At 35.5% G+C, this 16043-nt stretch overlaps 1 protein-coding gene across 1 annotated transcript; it reads left to right on the top strand.

Moving 5' to 3' along the window:
- Positions 1–10947: 10947 nt before the first annotated feature.
- Positions 10948–15678, top strand: LOC129256426 (heparan sulfate glucosamine 3-O-sulfotransferase 1-like). The gene has a single exon (XM_064112158.1). It carries the CDS (start codon positions 12556–12558, stop codon positions 13777–13779), a length of 1224 nt encoding a protein of 407 aa, XP_063968228.1. The 5' UTR covers positions 10948–12555; the 3' UTR covers positions 13780–15678.
- The last annotated feature ends 365 nt before the right edge of the window (positions 15679–16043 follow it).

Genomic DNA, 16043 nt, shown 5'->3' with positions numbered 1-16043 from the left:
TTCTTCTTCTTCAGGTTAAATCTGCCTCCTTCAGGACTGAAGATTATTGCAGATGGTTGGGATTTGAGAATCAAATTTATATTATCTCGATTAGTGACTAATTCATCTCTGAATATTCATGTTTTATTAATTTTATATTTTATTGTAGGCCAGTAAGAGTGAGTAATCAAGGGAGAAGAGAAAGAGAGAGGGATAGAGGGAGAGGGGGATGTGTGAGAGGAAGAGAAGGATGGTAAATTGTCTTTTCTGATAAAAGCAAAGTACATAATATTTTATATATTTTTAATTTAGCCTATTTTTGTATATGAAATTCATCTGGTATACATTCAGTCAGATGTCGTGTATTGATCTTGAAAAAAAAAATGTTTTTTTATTATCTTTTTAACGTTGACAAGTGTAGTGCACAAACCAACGCGTTGCAACGGTTCAAATGGCGCCTTTGTATTCAGAGTGAATGACGCTGAGAAAAGTATACACAGGCAGTGATTGAATTCATTATTGTATTACGTAACGGGTATTTTCTATTATAGGGTTGCTAGGACTTTAAACGCAACCTCAATGGCTTTGTGTGTGCGTATGTAATTTGGGTTTGTCAGACGGGTATAGAATTTATTACCAAATCTCACTGTCAGGTATAATTACATATATCGTACATCACATATGAACAAAACATTTGGTAATTGAAGCTAACATAATAGCAAGATGCTAATCGAGGTTAGACCCAAATAATGTTATTATCGTAGTTTAAACAATAATTTTTTAACTAAATGACAATATTAACAAATCAACGTCAACATTTGAAAATTTATATCAGTCACATTTGCTCTACGGCGGCCGTACGGCGAGTCGAAAACAGCCGTTTTAACATTTTTTGGTAATAGCTACATGTGCATTGGTATGAATAAAACGCTGTTTTCGACTCGCCTTACGGCAGCCGTAGAGCAAATATGACTGAGGTATTACAGCTAGGCGCACGCCGCAACGCCCAGTTAGAGTCGGTAAAAAATATATAAATTTTTCATTAAAAAAATCAATGAAAGAAATAAGAGAAAGGGAACATCGTTCAGCATTTTATCCGATTCAAACAAAAAACTTTTATCGGGGAAAACTCAGTCTGTAAGTAAGTTTTGATATAATTATCGAGCCTTGAATTACACCCCCCCCCCCTCGTGCACTTTTTCGAGAATAGATAAAAAGTCGAAAACTAGCATTGACCAACAGAAAAAGGGCAATTATTATGTAATTCATCAATTCTCAGGAATTTTAAGGCACGGGCGTGGATGTAGTATCTCGTTTCTAAACAATATCGTGTTAATATGAAATGCTACAATGTTTATAGAAAATAAAAAGAGAGAGTATTCCTGTAGCTAGCGCTCCAATCTTACTGAAAACAAACATTAAGCAGCGTTGGCAAAGGTAGGAATGATAATGGTCCATCAGAGGCGTAATAAAAAGAAACTTGAAAGGACAGAGCAAGACACATCTGAGAAAATTTCAAATAGTCGTGAGTTATCAAAGTGAATGAACGAAAATGACAGTTGTTAATCGGAAATCAAATTCTATAACATATTTTTAACATATTATCGAAGAAATCATTCCATAATCTAGCCTTTTTCCTTTAATTTTCTTCTTCTTCTCCTTCTTCTTCTTCTTCTTCTTCTCCTTCTTCTTCTTCTTCTTCTTCTTCCTCTACTTCTTCTTCTACGTTCAAACCAAGCTTTGTAATTATGATGTAATTTGATTTAATACCGTTTTGAATTTATGATCATGAATGTAATACTTTACTATGTTGAAATTTGTTTGATGAGAGAAGAGAATAAAAGATCATTTAAAAACACATTTATAAGAAGAAAAATACATTCAAAGGGTTGAATAACATCAACATTTCTTAATATTAATTTACTGAAGTAGGATATCTTATGGTCGATTCGGAAATAAGACCCCCTTGCATCATCATCGGAGGGCACTTTCAATTTCATCTAACTCTTTAAGTGTTTAGTTATTGGAATTTGAAGCTTTCATTGCCGATTCGTGTCCCATTGCGGTAGAAAACTTTTGGCGGCATCTTGGAATTTTCTTGTGTTAAAAAAAAAATGAAATTAATAGATGAATTCACTTTTCATTGTAATTTTGAGAGGAGAAACCAAATTGGTACCCTTCTGTATTATCATGAACAGCAGCAAAGAGTGCACAAACAATTTAACATTTGAAATGAAAGAGGGTATATAATGAACGAGAATAGAGTCATGTCAAACAGTAGACCACTCTATTCATATTATTAGTAATAATAATATTCATGCTGAAACAAATGGGAAAAATATATTAGTATACAGATGGTGAACAGACGTGAATGCATCAGTAGATTTTGTGAGAATAAGGTAACTATGGAATCGACTGTTTCCATAGTTGCCGCATAGAATGGGTATCGATGTAAAGTATTCGATATTGCGAAAATATGATAAAAGGCTTCAAACCGATCGATGGTGTACGTCATGCAAAATAAATCGGTCAGATAATGTTTGTGTTGAATGCATGCCATATTGTTGTACGTGCGATGCGTTGCATAGTAAAGTATATAATTTAAAAAAGATATCTATGCATCTCCCAGAAATAAACAAACCTGATCTTTTAATGTTAAAAAACCTTCTAGTTAAATATGTAATTTTAGATTCAATAATCTCACAATCGCAGTGAAGCAAGTAGGCCTATTCATTTATATAAATTTCCATTATCTGGATATAAATAAGAATCTTAAAGTTCCTGAACAAGAAATTCAGGTGAACAAAATTTTCTGAACTGCGAGCAAAAAGGGTAGGGTAATGTTTACCGATGATGCACGTTAGCCAATATTTTTTTACCCATCTCAGTAACTGGGTATCAGTCATTGAAAGCTATTATCAGGCAAGGATCAACTAGTTACTAAATTACTTGTAGGCCCATTTTGTTGTAGCAACTGAAACTACTAGTTCACATATATCAAAGAAATACATTTTAACATAGAATTTATTGTAGGCTTTACAATATGTGTATTAAATGAGACAATATTTGGTTTATATCACTTTTACTCATACATAGATAGATTATAAGCTTCAATCAAGACTGTATCACGGGCGTCAATCCGTTTTCTACATGGGAGGGAACCATTTGCTTCTGAAATTAAACGGATTATGATATACGAGCGAGCAGAGTGAGCAAGGACATGAAGGAGAAAATAGTTATTTCATCATCAAAATTAATACTTTATAATTGAAATGGGAAATATATCATACATTATACAAAGAAACGAATCCGGGATAGCCAGTTATATTTTCAACATAGCGTAATGATTTACGGTTTGTCATTTACATACTCATAAAATTAAGCTTTTCTTCATTTCGATACCAAATATGATATGAATAGTTCACGCATAGATGACCTAGAATAGTTGAATATCCAGTGTCAAATGATGTTAAATTAATTAACTAAACGTATTTAATAATTGAGATCTGGCTCTAAAGACGAGTTCTCATTTTTTGGGACGCACTGTATAATCCGATCTCGTTTTTATGTTAATCAGGAGTCAGGTTAGATTATATGTGTTACAGATTCATTTGTTCGAATGAATGAAAGACACCGAAGAATGATGTTAGATAACTGTAAGCTGTAGCACCAATATTTTTAATGAGAAAATAATTTGTGTTTTGTAAAAATACATGTGGTTCGCCGGAACTCAAACACGCTCTATAACTCAACTACCCTATTGCTTTAGCGCCCCCTTCAGATCAACAAGGAACTTCTTAGATCATCTACCGTGTGAGTAAAAAAAAAAACTTCACAAATCCAAAATTCAAGGAAACCTCACAAATCCCAAATTCAAGGACAAATAGACCAGTCCGTAGTTACTTCATGGACAATTTTTGTCAGATGACCTTTCATTTCTTTATGATAGGCAGATTTCAAAGCAAGATATTACGTAAGCTTGCCTTACATAGCAAGATGAAGAAATTGAATAGACCAGGTGACTAGAATAGCACACCAATGAACAAACCACAATTCAAAAGAATATATGAATATTCAAGACATCAAAGTTGGTGATTATCTCATTAGATTTTAAACCACCATGTCACTTTAATACAAATGACCATCCTCTGATCATGCGTAGAATCTTTTGATCATGCGCAGAAAGGAACAACGAACTGGCTTATATTATGCCATGAACACATAGTTATATATGGCGTGAAATATTATGTTCTCCAAAATTATTTGATACCATATTTTTGTGGTACGTGTTAACGCTTGGTATTCTTTGCAGCGATGTAAATTTTGTTTTGCGCGCGCCAAATTACGGCATGACTGCAATGAATGAATCCAGATATAAAGAGTTGCATTAAAATTCATTTCAACACGCCTTTTCAGTACATTGTAATTGTTTAATAAGCAGATTTTAGTATCAAGTCTAAAGTTAGTTTCGTTAAAAATGGACTAGCAAATATGTTTACTAACTCATTTAGGATTTTGACATCATTGGCATCTGGATTCATTGCAGTCTTGATTTACTTTGGCTCAAGTCAAAATTTACATCACTGCAATCAATACCAACTGATTATCAAAGCGTGAAGACTTATTTGGGAGAAGATACTTTTTTCCAGACATATACAGTGCGTCCCAAAAACTATACACTTTTGAAATGGCTGCCAAATAAAAAATGTATCATTTTAGGGGAAAAAGACTTATATATATGGAAAGCCAATAAAGTCAACTTTCAAATGACACCAAAAAGTTGGAAAACTATTCATGCTTGAGCGAGTACTGCCCACTGAAACAAAGGGTATGAAAATAAGAGTGGGCCGGAAATAGCCTTCCAATTTCTTTCAGGTTTTTTAGTTTGGTACTTGCAAAGTTGAGGGTTATTTGGTGAATTAATGATCAGTTGTGATCAGTTTGTTGTTTGCGAAAATTTCATGCGTTATTAAATTAAAATTTAATGCATGAGTGATCATGAATTGCAATTTTTAGTCCAGCATTTTGACTTTATCATGTGGATCTCAGCAATGTGTTCATGAGAATAAGGAGAATAGGGGGTAAGATAGGACTTGGGTAGGTGAAGTATACGTTGATGGGATAAAGGTCAACAGAACATTTAGCAGCCCCTCCCTCCATCTCTACCCCCCCCCCCCCTTCTCTCCTCCTGAGAGACTAAGCTCAGCTAGGCTGGGCAGGAATTAGCCGTACAGTTTTTTGAGTGGTTAGTCCTTTGGAACTTGCAAAGCTAAGGGTGTTAAGCTAAATTAATGAGTGAGATAAGTCTTGGTTTCTTAGGCAAATTTCATAAGTTACTTAATTGAAATTTAATGCGTAAGTGAACAGGAATTGTAAATTTAGTGTGAACAGGAATTGTAGATTTAGTGTAGCATTTTCTTCTTGTGGACCTCAGAAAAGTGTTCGTGAGAGTCAGAGTAATGTAATGGTACCTGTTACAAGCAAGAGGGCGAGATATGCTAAGACTTGGTTAAAAGGGCATTCCTCTTCTTTTTGTCCTTTTACAAATTAAATATCATATGTACCCTCCACCTCCATTTCCCAGCCCCCCCCCCTCTCTCTCACGGTCTCACTTCCTGGATTGAAGCCTATTTAAAACTGCCAAGTGACCGGTGGCTGATGGTCAGTTTTTTTTTTATTGAATGATTACCAAGAAATTTACTGATTATAATGATTAATGAAATAATTTATTGACAAAAAATGAAAGTTTGATTGATCACATTGCACATTAATGAGTTGATTTACTGACAAATTGTTGATTAAATGATTGATAGGAAAAAGTTGATGCCCCAATTCAGAATTTATCATTAAATCAACATTCTGCTCTGGACTTCACGCGTACATGACAATAGCCATCAGTCTCTCAACATGAGGGGAGGGCAGGAAATAGGGAGGGGGCGGGGCAGAATGTTCTGTTGACCCTTATTCCATCAACCTATTTCTCCCACTTAAGCCCTATCTCACCCAGCGGCGTAAATGGGGTCGGTGGCCAGGGGGGGGCAAGAGCCAAAAATTTCCCGGTCATATCATGGAACAGGCAATTGCGTCATAAGGCAAAAATTTTGAGGGGGCGATATGGCGTATCTGGCAAATATATATATATATATATAACTAAACGAGCGAGCGAAGCGAGCGAGCAAATCATTTTTTAACATTTTTATTGCAAAAATCCAATTTTGTGATAGATTTTGACAAAGTGTTAAAAAGATGATATCATATTCACCTTCCTCTCTTTCCTTTTTTCTCTCTTTTTTTGTACGCCACGGTGAACAGGATTTTTGTTATGATTTTGAGCATCAGGGCGAAGCTCTATATGCTCGAGGGGGCCGAGTATGGCGCTTCTGGCAAGAAGTAGCTTAATATAGGTCCCGAGCGAGCGAAGCGAGCGAGATAAAAAAAATCACATTTTCATGAGAATCTAACATGAAGATAGATTTTAACGTGATATTCAGAAAAATATAATACACTTTCCTTTCTTTCCTCATTTTTTTTTTTTTGGTAGTAGAACTTTTGGGGGCCATTGTCCAAACTCATCCATATAACAGTGCTTTATGGGTGGGGTCCAGGGCAGAGCTCCGGAACCTCTTGATATCAAAGCCATTTTAAACCTTACAGATGGCCACTTATTTTAATCAAATTGCGTGTATATTTATATAGCTTTAACACAACACATAAATTCAATGCAGTTGTGTATCGAAATCATCCAAATAATTTGAGGAGCACATCATAGCAAATGTGGGGAAAATTTGTAAAAAGTTGCCAGCGAGCGAAGCGAGCCAGAAAAAAGGCCTGTTAAAATGAAATTCTAATTGTGTGATAGATTTTTACATCATTATAGCAAATATCATGTCATATATTTTTTTTCATTCATCTCATTTCGCTGCCTCCTTTATTTTCTTTTATTTCCCCTTGGCTGTGGAACCACCCCCCGGTACGCCAGTGCTTCAACGTAAAGCTGAATGCAGGAAGGGTCCATATAGGGGCCCGTTATAGAACCCATTATAGGTTACAGATGAAGAGCCCCCACTGCACGGGGTCTTGACTCTTGGACAGAGCCTTTAGCAAGTTTATGATAGACTTTCATACGACATTATGCTATTTACCATCAATATTTCTTCCCGCTCGTTATCTCAATCCTCTGCAGCCCGGTAGTGTACGTTATCTTGTCCCTATTCTTTATTTTCCAATTTAGATTTTGGCTAATTCAATTCTGCCTTTATTTCCCGCTTTTGTTTGCCTTTTTGTCATCTTTAATTTATTTCCCTGTCTTACTAATCATGCTAATGTATTTGTATATCGGGGCGAATTGTTCTTTCTCACTTGTTTTTTTTCCCTCCTTTTCCCGTTATCTTTCCGTTTTCCATTTTTTATGTTTTCTCTTAGTTTTCTTTTTACTTTCCCTTTCCCCTTTCCCCTTATTTCTTTCTTTTCCCTTTCTTCCCCTTTTTTTTTCTTTTTCCCGTTTTTTTTTCCCGGTGAGCTCCGCCAGGGGGGGCAGCTTGCCCCCCCTGCCCCCCCCCCCGCCTGTTGCGCCACTGAATTCTCACCCCCTATTCTCCCGACTCCCTTGAACACATTGCTGAGATCCACATGATAAAGTTGGAATGCTGCCCAAAAAGAGATCCAAATGATAAAGTTGAAATGCTGCCCAAAAAGTGTAATTTGTGTTCACTCGTGCATTAAAGTTCATAGTTTCCCAACTTTTTTGTGTCATGTGAAAGTTGACTTAATTGGCTTCCATATTATGTAAGTGTTTTTCCCGAAAGCGCTATATTTTTTATTTGGCAGCCATTTCAAAAGTATATAGTTTTTTTTGGAACGCACTGTATAGCGATTATGCGTTCATATTTGTCCTTAAAATAGAGATTTGTGAGGTGTCACGTGGTCGAACCACAGATCACACGGGGGGGGGGGGCGCTGAACCCCGATTTCGTGATGGAGAATTCAATTTAAATTTATTTACTAAGCTGATTACCTGCCAAGATTATCTGAATAATCTATCAATTAAACAAACAGAGCGCATCCTACCAGGATCACGGATAATACAATTTATTTATTTGATAATATAATCACTAATGATATACATGTAGACAAAGACAGTGATAATTTACCTGTATACTCTATTAGCTGGAATTATATCAAAGCAAGGCAAAATTAGGATAAACCGCTTCGAATAATCAATCATAATAGTATTAAGGTTGTTTTTTTTTTATCCCTTCTAATGGTCAATTAATTGGTCTTGACATAATAACAGTACAAATGCTAATAACGTGTATTTTTTTGAAAAGTTTTTAAATGTATATAGCTTATTTTTCCCTAGGGGTAAAATTTTGAAGAAAAAAAACGCACTAAAATTAATAAACAATGGGCAAATTTTGATGTTCGTAAGTTGTCAAAAGTTGTAAAAGAAAAAATGTCGTTGTCAAAGAAAAAAAATGTAATTGTCTCGACTTTATCTAAAAAATCTAACACCATATCGAAAAGAAGTATACATAAAATGTCAGTAATATATGATTAAACAAGCCGCAACAAAAAAATATTTCATGGAAAGCTTTGCAACATCAAAATAAATATGAAAACACTTGGATATCGTTAATTGTGCAGTAGGTCATGCAAATAAAATGTGCAATATTGATTTATTTTGAAATCTAATGTTTAGGGATTATGATACCTCTGCTTTTGTAATGCATTTAATGAATATTTCATTAATATTGCAAATGAATTGATATCTCGTGTTGATCAAGGCAACAATTTAAATTTTGAAATTTTGTAGATATTTGTATAAAAATTCAAGGCCCTTTTTCAAACCATCATGTACCGAGATCAATTATATTGTGTCAAACATAAAAAAAGGTGATTGCAGTCCTGGGAGTGATGTTGTAAGTATTAAGGTTACAAAGAAATTCAAATTTCATGTCAACCCCTTTGTGCAATATTTAATCAATGTTTAGACCTCTGTATATTTCCTGATGAATTAAAGATTGCTCGTGTTGTCCCTGTATAGAAAGATGGTCCAGGTGAAAATGTTTCAAATTACAGACCCACATCAGTCTTGCCAATTTTTTCAAAAAAATAGAAAAGTATATAATCAATTTTATGATTAAGTGCAATATGCATGTATTATCTCTACATCAATACGGTTTTCGTGCTGGTCATTCAACTTCTTCGGCTCTTGACTGTGTCCACACTGTTACCAAGGGGCAATTCCATAAAATATTTACGTCCGATCCCCTATGTTGGACATTCATGACATTTTTCTGTCTCTGATTTCTGGTTCTTTTGACAGTCTGTAATGTTCTCAAAGAACCATGACTTGGTCAGTTTATGAAGTGAAGTAAAACTTGAGAGAAATGGGGGTCGGACGTACATTATTTTATGGAATTGCCCCAATGCTCTCGATGATAAGAAATATATGATTGCAATGTTTTTAGATTTGAAGAAGGCTCTCATACAGTTGATCACACTACAGTGCGTATCAAAAAAAAGTTTACACTTCGAAAAAGCCCTGGGATTTAAAAAATATACAATATATGGGTTATTTTTTCACATATAATCTTGGGTTTAAGTCTCATCTATCTAATGAAAGTAAAAGTTTTTGTCAGAATGTTACACTTGAGTGAGCACTGTCCATTTTTGTAAAGCTCGCAGAAATCTGTTTGCGCAGAAATGCTCGTTTTCACGCTGTGTTCAAGAGGAAAGGGCGAAATTAAACTTACCCTGTGAAACATTTTTCATACATTTCCCTTGTACTTTTAGTCAATTGAAATAAAACGGATACATTCAAGCATTTTGTAACAATCTTGCCACCCAAATTTAAATTTCAACACTTAGTAAGCACAACCTTAATACCCTTTTTGTGCCAGCTGGATCTGAGGACATACCTGAATCTGAACAAAAGTTTATATCAGACATCTCCAGCATTTTTCACTAAGTTTTTATCATTTAAAGTGGGTTTACATTTCATTTTTCATTTAATAATTGTTTCTCTACACTTTTCCCAAGCTTGGCAATGATTAACAAAATGAAAATCAAGCTTAAGCCATTCCGTGTAAATCAGAGCTCAGTGTAAAGCAAATATCGTCACGATGGCCTCGGTGTGTGGGGGAGAGGGGTGGGGCGAAATGCACTCTTCGAAGTGTTTTGGGCAAGGAAACACGTCAAAGCAGGTAAAAGATATCTTCAAATAATAATAATAATAATAGCAAATTTTTATAAAGCGCTTTTCCCAGAATGGCTCAAAGTGCGTTACAGCATATTATTACCCCGGTCATTGGATTCATTTCAATCCCGCACGAAAAGTGCACAATCAATTTTACTAGCTAAATTCCACGTGTTCTTCATGATTAAGGTCTACTTTTATTCGATAACTATTTCAAAGTTCTGCGCAAATCATTTTTCACTAACTTTTCAAAAGTAAGTGGTGCTCGCTCAAGCGGAAATATTTTTCGACAGTTATATTTTCATTTGCTTAAATGGATCTGTACCAATGTTAAAATGTGGAAAAATCTTCAGGATATTACAAATGTATAATTTTACAGGATTTTTTCAAAGTGTAAAATTTTTTTTGATACGCACTGTATATTACTGAATAAACTAGGATTGCATGACTGTGCATTAGAGATACTGTACTTAAATTATTTAAAAGTTATTAATCAAATATAAACTGAAATATCTAAATCCAAATCACAGCTTAAGACGATCTCATGTGGGGTTCCTCGGGGTTATAGTTTAGGACCGCTGTTGTTTCTTCTTTTTATTGATGATCTTTGTAAAGCATGTAAAGCATCAAACTTATTACATTGTACTATGTTTGCTGACGATACTAGTCTGTTTTATCTCACAATCTATTCAATTCCGAACTTGAATTAATATATGAGTGGTTTTACGCAAATAAAATGACAAAAAACCAATTGCATGATTTTTAGCAATTTATTTTTACCAGATGATCTTTCAATTATATTGTGCAATACAGATGTGAAGTGTGTATAGCCAGTGAATTTTATAGATATAACAATAGATCAGAAGTTTTCATTGGAAAAGCACATTGATAGTCTGTGCAATAATCTTCAAAAAAAAAAGATAGGAATTATGTATAGTTTAAGATCATTTCCCGAGGAGATTTTGAAAATGATGTATTATGCCATTGTATATCCATACCTCAATTATGGTATTCTTGCCTGGGGAAGTGCAAATAGCATTCACATCAGTAGTTTATATATTTTACAAAACTGCGTGCAATAAGAATTGTGTCTCATTCGTCTAACCTTGCCTATACGAATCTAACCCTAACTCTGTTTGTTGAATTAAATGTATAAAATTTTATGGTTTTTATGTATTTCAAATTCTTATATTTATGTATTTATGTAACATTAACGTCTTGCCAGATTATATAGAAACATTCTTCAAGCTCAATAGTGATTTTCATCATCCTAAGCAAAGACTCTGTTTTAAAATCACAGTTTTATTTGAAGGGCCTCAACCTCTCGATTTCTGTTTCTGTAGATATCAAGCAATCAGTTTCATTAAATAATTTTTAAAGTCAAAATCAAGGCAATTTATCTTAAACAGTTATTCATCAAGTTTGTTTGTAAACAAATTGTATTTAGGCATTATAGATACCACCCTCCTTTACGTTGTAGTTGAGTGATTTTTTTTATCGTTGTTATTGAAGTCTGTATAATCATATGATCAGCTAATCACAAGGCGTACCTAAGGGGGGCAGGGGCACGTCCCCTGCCTCAGTTGTGACTCATCGGGGGGGGGGGGGGCAGCCTGCCCCCCTCCCCCCCCCCCCTTAGGTACGCTAGTGGTTAACTATACATGAACAGGTAAAGGGTGTATTTTTCAATAATGTTCTCGGTAAAGCCCCTTTCCAGTTGGTGCGACTGCTTACAACCTTTGGCGATTCTGTGCATCATAATATGACCAAATGATTGCTAAGGATCTTACGAGCAATAAAAGCCCCTTTTAGCATGTTTAGGGACTGACCTCCGCGCTGCGAACACAGTTGCAGCAACAGTAGTCACATTGTTTTGAGGGCAATTGCTTATTTAAAGTAATGTATGTCTCGAGTCGAGGGGCAATCTTGCCAATATATACCACCTTTAACTTTCAAGTGAATCGTGTTCGGGTTGACATTTTTTTCTTCATACAAATATGTCAAACCATCCCGGTTATGATTTTAAATACATCAAAGATTGAGGGTGTGGTTGCAATAGCTCATTTACGTGCGCACTTCTAACGTTGTGAATGAAATGTCTGACTTCAGCAATTGACATCCTCACTGATAGAAAAGTTGGTGTTTCTCCTTGAAATCAACTCATTATTTTTTTTTCAATTGGTAAACTTAGCAATCAGCACTTTCACTTCGTCTTTCTGCAAATCATCTTTATTGACTCAAAATACAAATCTCAATTCTCTCTTTTATTATATCTTCACAGCACAGACTTTCAGAATGGATTTGTAAAACAAGACTGATCAAGGTAGGATGCAAATCGGATTACGTTTCATTTCTACATTGGTAACCCTAATTCCGTCATGACAATGGCAAGAGTTTCACTAGGACGATCAGAAGCCACTGCTGCTGCCATTACCGCATTCCTGATGCTTGGGTTTTTCGCAGTGTACCTCACATCAACTGGCTATACAGGTGAATTTCGTTACGCGGTTGAACCAAGTACCAATCACTCCCAGTGCTCTTGCAATCGTGGAAATGCCGCCATCCAAGTTCTTGAAGAACACAAGTTGGACAGAACTGCCACCGGCATCCCCATTAGAATTAAAGCACCTGTAGCGGGCAGCCTCATGTACCTACAGCCCGGAAAAGAGCCTGTCTGTGAGGTTGGCCAAATTGATCATGGATGCTACTGTAAGATAGGCTCAAATGTCTATCCACCAGAAAGGAAACTTTTAAGCAAAGATATTCGGAAGGCGAGAGGATGCAAGAAACGCAGACCCGATGTAATCATTCCTGGCTCCATGAAAAGTGGTACAACGGCTCTTAAAGCATATTTGGAAATCCACCCAGCTATTACATTTCCAGATAAAGAATTAAAATTTGCAAATCATCATAGGTTAGAAGAATTTGACCAGTACGCGGATGTCATGCCGTTTTCTACCCCCGATCAGATTGCTATGGAGAAAACTGCTGGATATTTTATCAGGATACCGATTGCAGAACGACTTCGAAAGGCCATGCCTGATACTAAGTTCATTATTATTCTCCGTGAACCAATAAAACGTGCAGTCTCAAACTACATGCATATGCTAGCGCTTAATGCTTCGCATCCAGAAACTATAACCATCGATAAACATTCTTCTGCGCCAAGATATGAAATCAAATCTACATTTCGTGACTCCGTACTTTTTCCAAATGGAACTCTCAAAACGGCCAACCGCCTCTTAGATTCAAGTCGATATTCCAAATACTTAAAACAGTGGTACAGTGTCTATCCTAGAGAGCAAATCCTTGTCTTGGACGGGGAAGAGTTTACACAGGATCCCCTACCAGGTCTCCAACGGGTCGAGGAATTTATTGGAATAGATCGCTACTTTGATGATAACAAATTTTACTTCAACGAGACGAAAGGATTCATCTGCCTTCGAGATCCTTTTGAGATGTGCATGACAAGCAACAAAGGACGGCCGCATGACGAAGTCAGTGAGGACTTGCTGAAAAAGCTAAGGGATCATTTCAGACCTTTTAATAGAAAACTAGCAAAGGTTCTTAATCGAGAACTCAGCTGGACGAATTCTTACTAAACTGTATAGTGAACTATATAGCCTGGAAATGTGAACACTGGTAGGACATAAGCGTTGCTGACATTCAGAGAGCTCCGATGGAATGTGTCTTATTTATTTAAGCCCTTTATCATTCAAGCTTGTTGACATTATGGCAACAAGCTGAGCGGCTAAAATGGCATGTATTGATAATAAGACGAAAACGATAACATCTCGAGCAACCCGAAAACTCCGGTGTAGCTGGCCCAGTTACATGCTCCATATAGATGCCTTGAATCGGGACACCATGTATCCTCATGCCACAATGATGAAAAATGTCAACTTTGTAATAACGCCGAGCATATGAAGAATGACTGCCCACAAAACAACCGCGCACTATAGCTTCACCGCTACGACAACCTACAGCACCTGGAAACCTCAAAGATAGCGATTCAACGCAGGCCGTCGATACAGCGAATCCAAGCAACATGACGCGACAAGCTCGTCTCGCGGACTTCATCAAAAAGCTCGTTCAGCAACCGTCAGAGAGCAGAGATACATCCGAAGCCATCGATCTCCGATCGCCGTTGAGGACGCGATCAGCTTTATACAGTGCTGGAACCGCGTCGGGCAATTCGCCTGGAGCAACCAACGTATTGCTTGCACGTGATCACAAGCGAAGGCGAGTGGAACAACGCCGAATCGTAACGACGAGGAACAGCGTGCACGGCAGCAAACATATGAAATACATGATGACGAAACATATAGCGTCTACTGCCGGAAAACCCAAAGAATCAAAGACCAAGAAAAGGAAAATGAAAAAAGTAAAGAGCAAGAAGAAGTGAGTTCAGATTTGAGAAAGATAGATTTGAAGCATTTGGATTTTGATAACTATACAACTTTATGACGGAGCCTATTCACGTTTTTTTTATTCTGTTTTTATTATAACAAATTAAACTCAATTACAAAATTTGCAACTGATTATTAAGTGATTGCAAATCACACTTTGTAACGTTAAACGTACGAGGAATATGTGACACACTTAAAAGAAAAAAATAATTTTTATGATTGAAACGTCAAAACTGTGACCATTACAAGAAACTTATTTTGTCAATAGATCTGGAAAATTTTATTTCAAACGAATAGAAAGGTTTAGGAATATATGACCATGGAAAGAAACACTCAAAAGGTGTAGCTATTTTAATCAGAAACGATCTTGACATTAATATTATTAATATGATATTCCAAAGGTGATGTTTTTATTATAACAAATTAAAGTCAATTACAAAATTTGCAAATGATTATTAAGTGATTGCAAATCACACTTTGTAACGTTAAACGTACGAGGAATATGTGACACACTTAAAAGAAAAAAAATCATTTTTATGATTGAAACGTCAAAATTGTGACCATTACAAGAAACCTTTTTGTCAATAGATCTGGAAAATTTTATTTCAAACGAATAGAAAGGTTTAGGAATATATGACCATGGAAAGAAACACTCAGAAGGTGTAGCTATTTTAATCAGAATCGATCTTGACATTAATATTATTAATATGATATTCCAAAGGTGATGTTTTTATTATAACAAATTAAAGTCAATTACAAAATTTGCAAATGATTATTAAGTGATTGCAAATCACACTTTGTAACGTTAAACGTACGAGGAATATGTGACACACTTAAAAGATAAAAATAATTTTTATGATTGAAACGTCAAAATTGTGACCATTACAAGAAACTTTTTTTGTCAATAGATCTGGAAAATTTTATTTCAAACGAATAGAAAGGTTTAGGAATATATGACCATGGAAAGAAACACTCAGAAGGTGTAGCTATTTTAATCAGAAACGATCTTGACATTAATATTATTAATATGATATTCCAAAGGTGATGTTTTTATTATAACAAATTAAAGTCAATTACAAAATTTGCAAATGATTATTAAGTGATTGCAAATCACACTTTGTAACGTTAAACGTACGAGGAATATGTGACACACTTAAAAGATAAAAATAATTTTTATGATTGAAACGTCAAAATTGTGACCATTACAAGAAACTTTTTTTGTCAATAGATCTGGAAAATTTTATTTCAAACGAATAGAAAGGTTTAGGAATATATGACCATGGAAAGAAACACTCAAAAGGTGTAGCTATTTTAATCAGAAACGATCTTGACATTAATATGATTAATATGATATTCCAAAGGTAATGATAGGTCCATTGCACTAAGATTCGTGAGTCATGATCTTGCTTATTTTTGCCGAATGTATAAGCCCCTGCGAAAAATACACGGAAGGAGTC

This window comes from Lytechinus pictus, chromosome 1 (assembly GCF_037042905.1).
Source record: "Lytechinus pictus isolate F3 Inbred chromosome 1, Lp3.0, whole genome shotgun sequence".
Taxonomy (NCBI): domain Eukaryota; kingdom Metazoa; phylum Echinodermata; class Echinoidea; order Temnopleuroida; family Toxopneustidae; genus Lytechinus; species Lytechinus pictus.
This window is presented reverse-complemented; position numbering and strand designations above follow the sequence as displayed.

Coding starts and splice junctions, on each gene's coding strand:
- LOC129256426 (XM_064112158.1), top strand. CDS start 12,556: ATGACAATGGCAAGAGTTTCACTAGGACGATCAGAAGCCACTGCTGCT.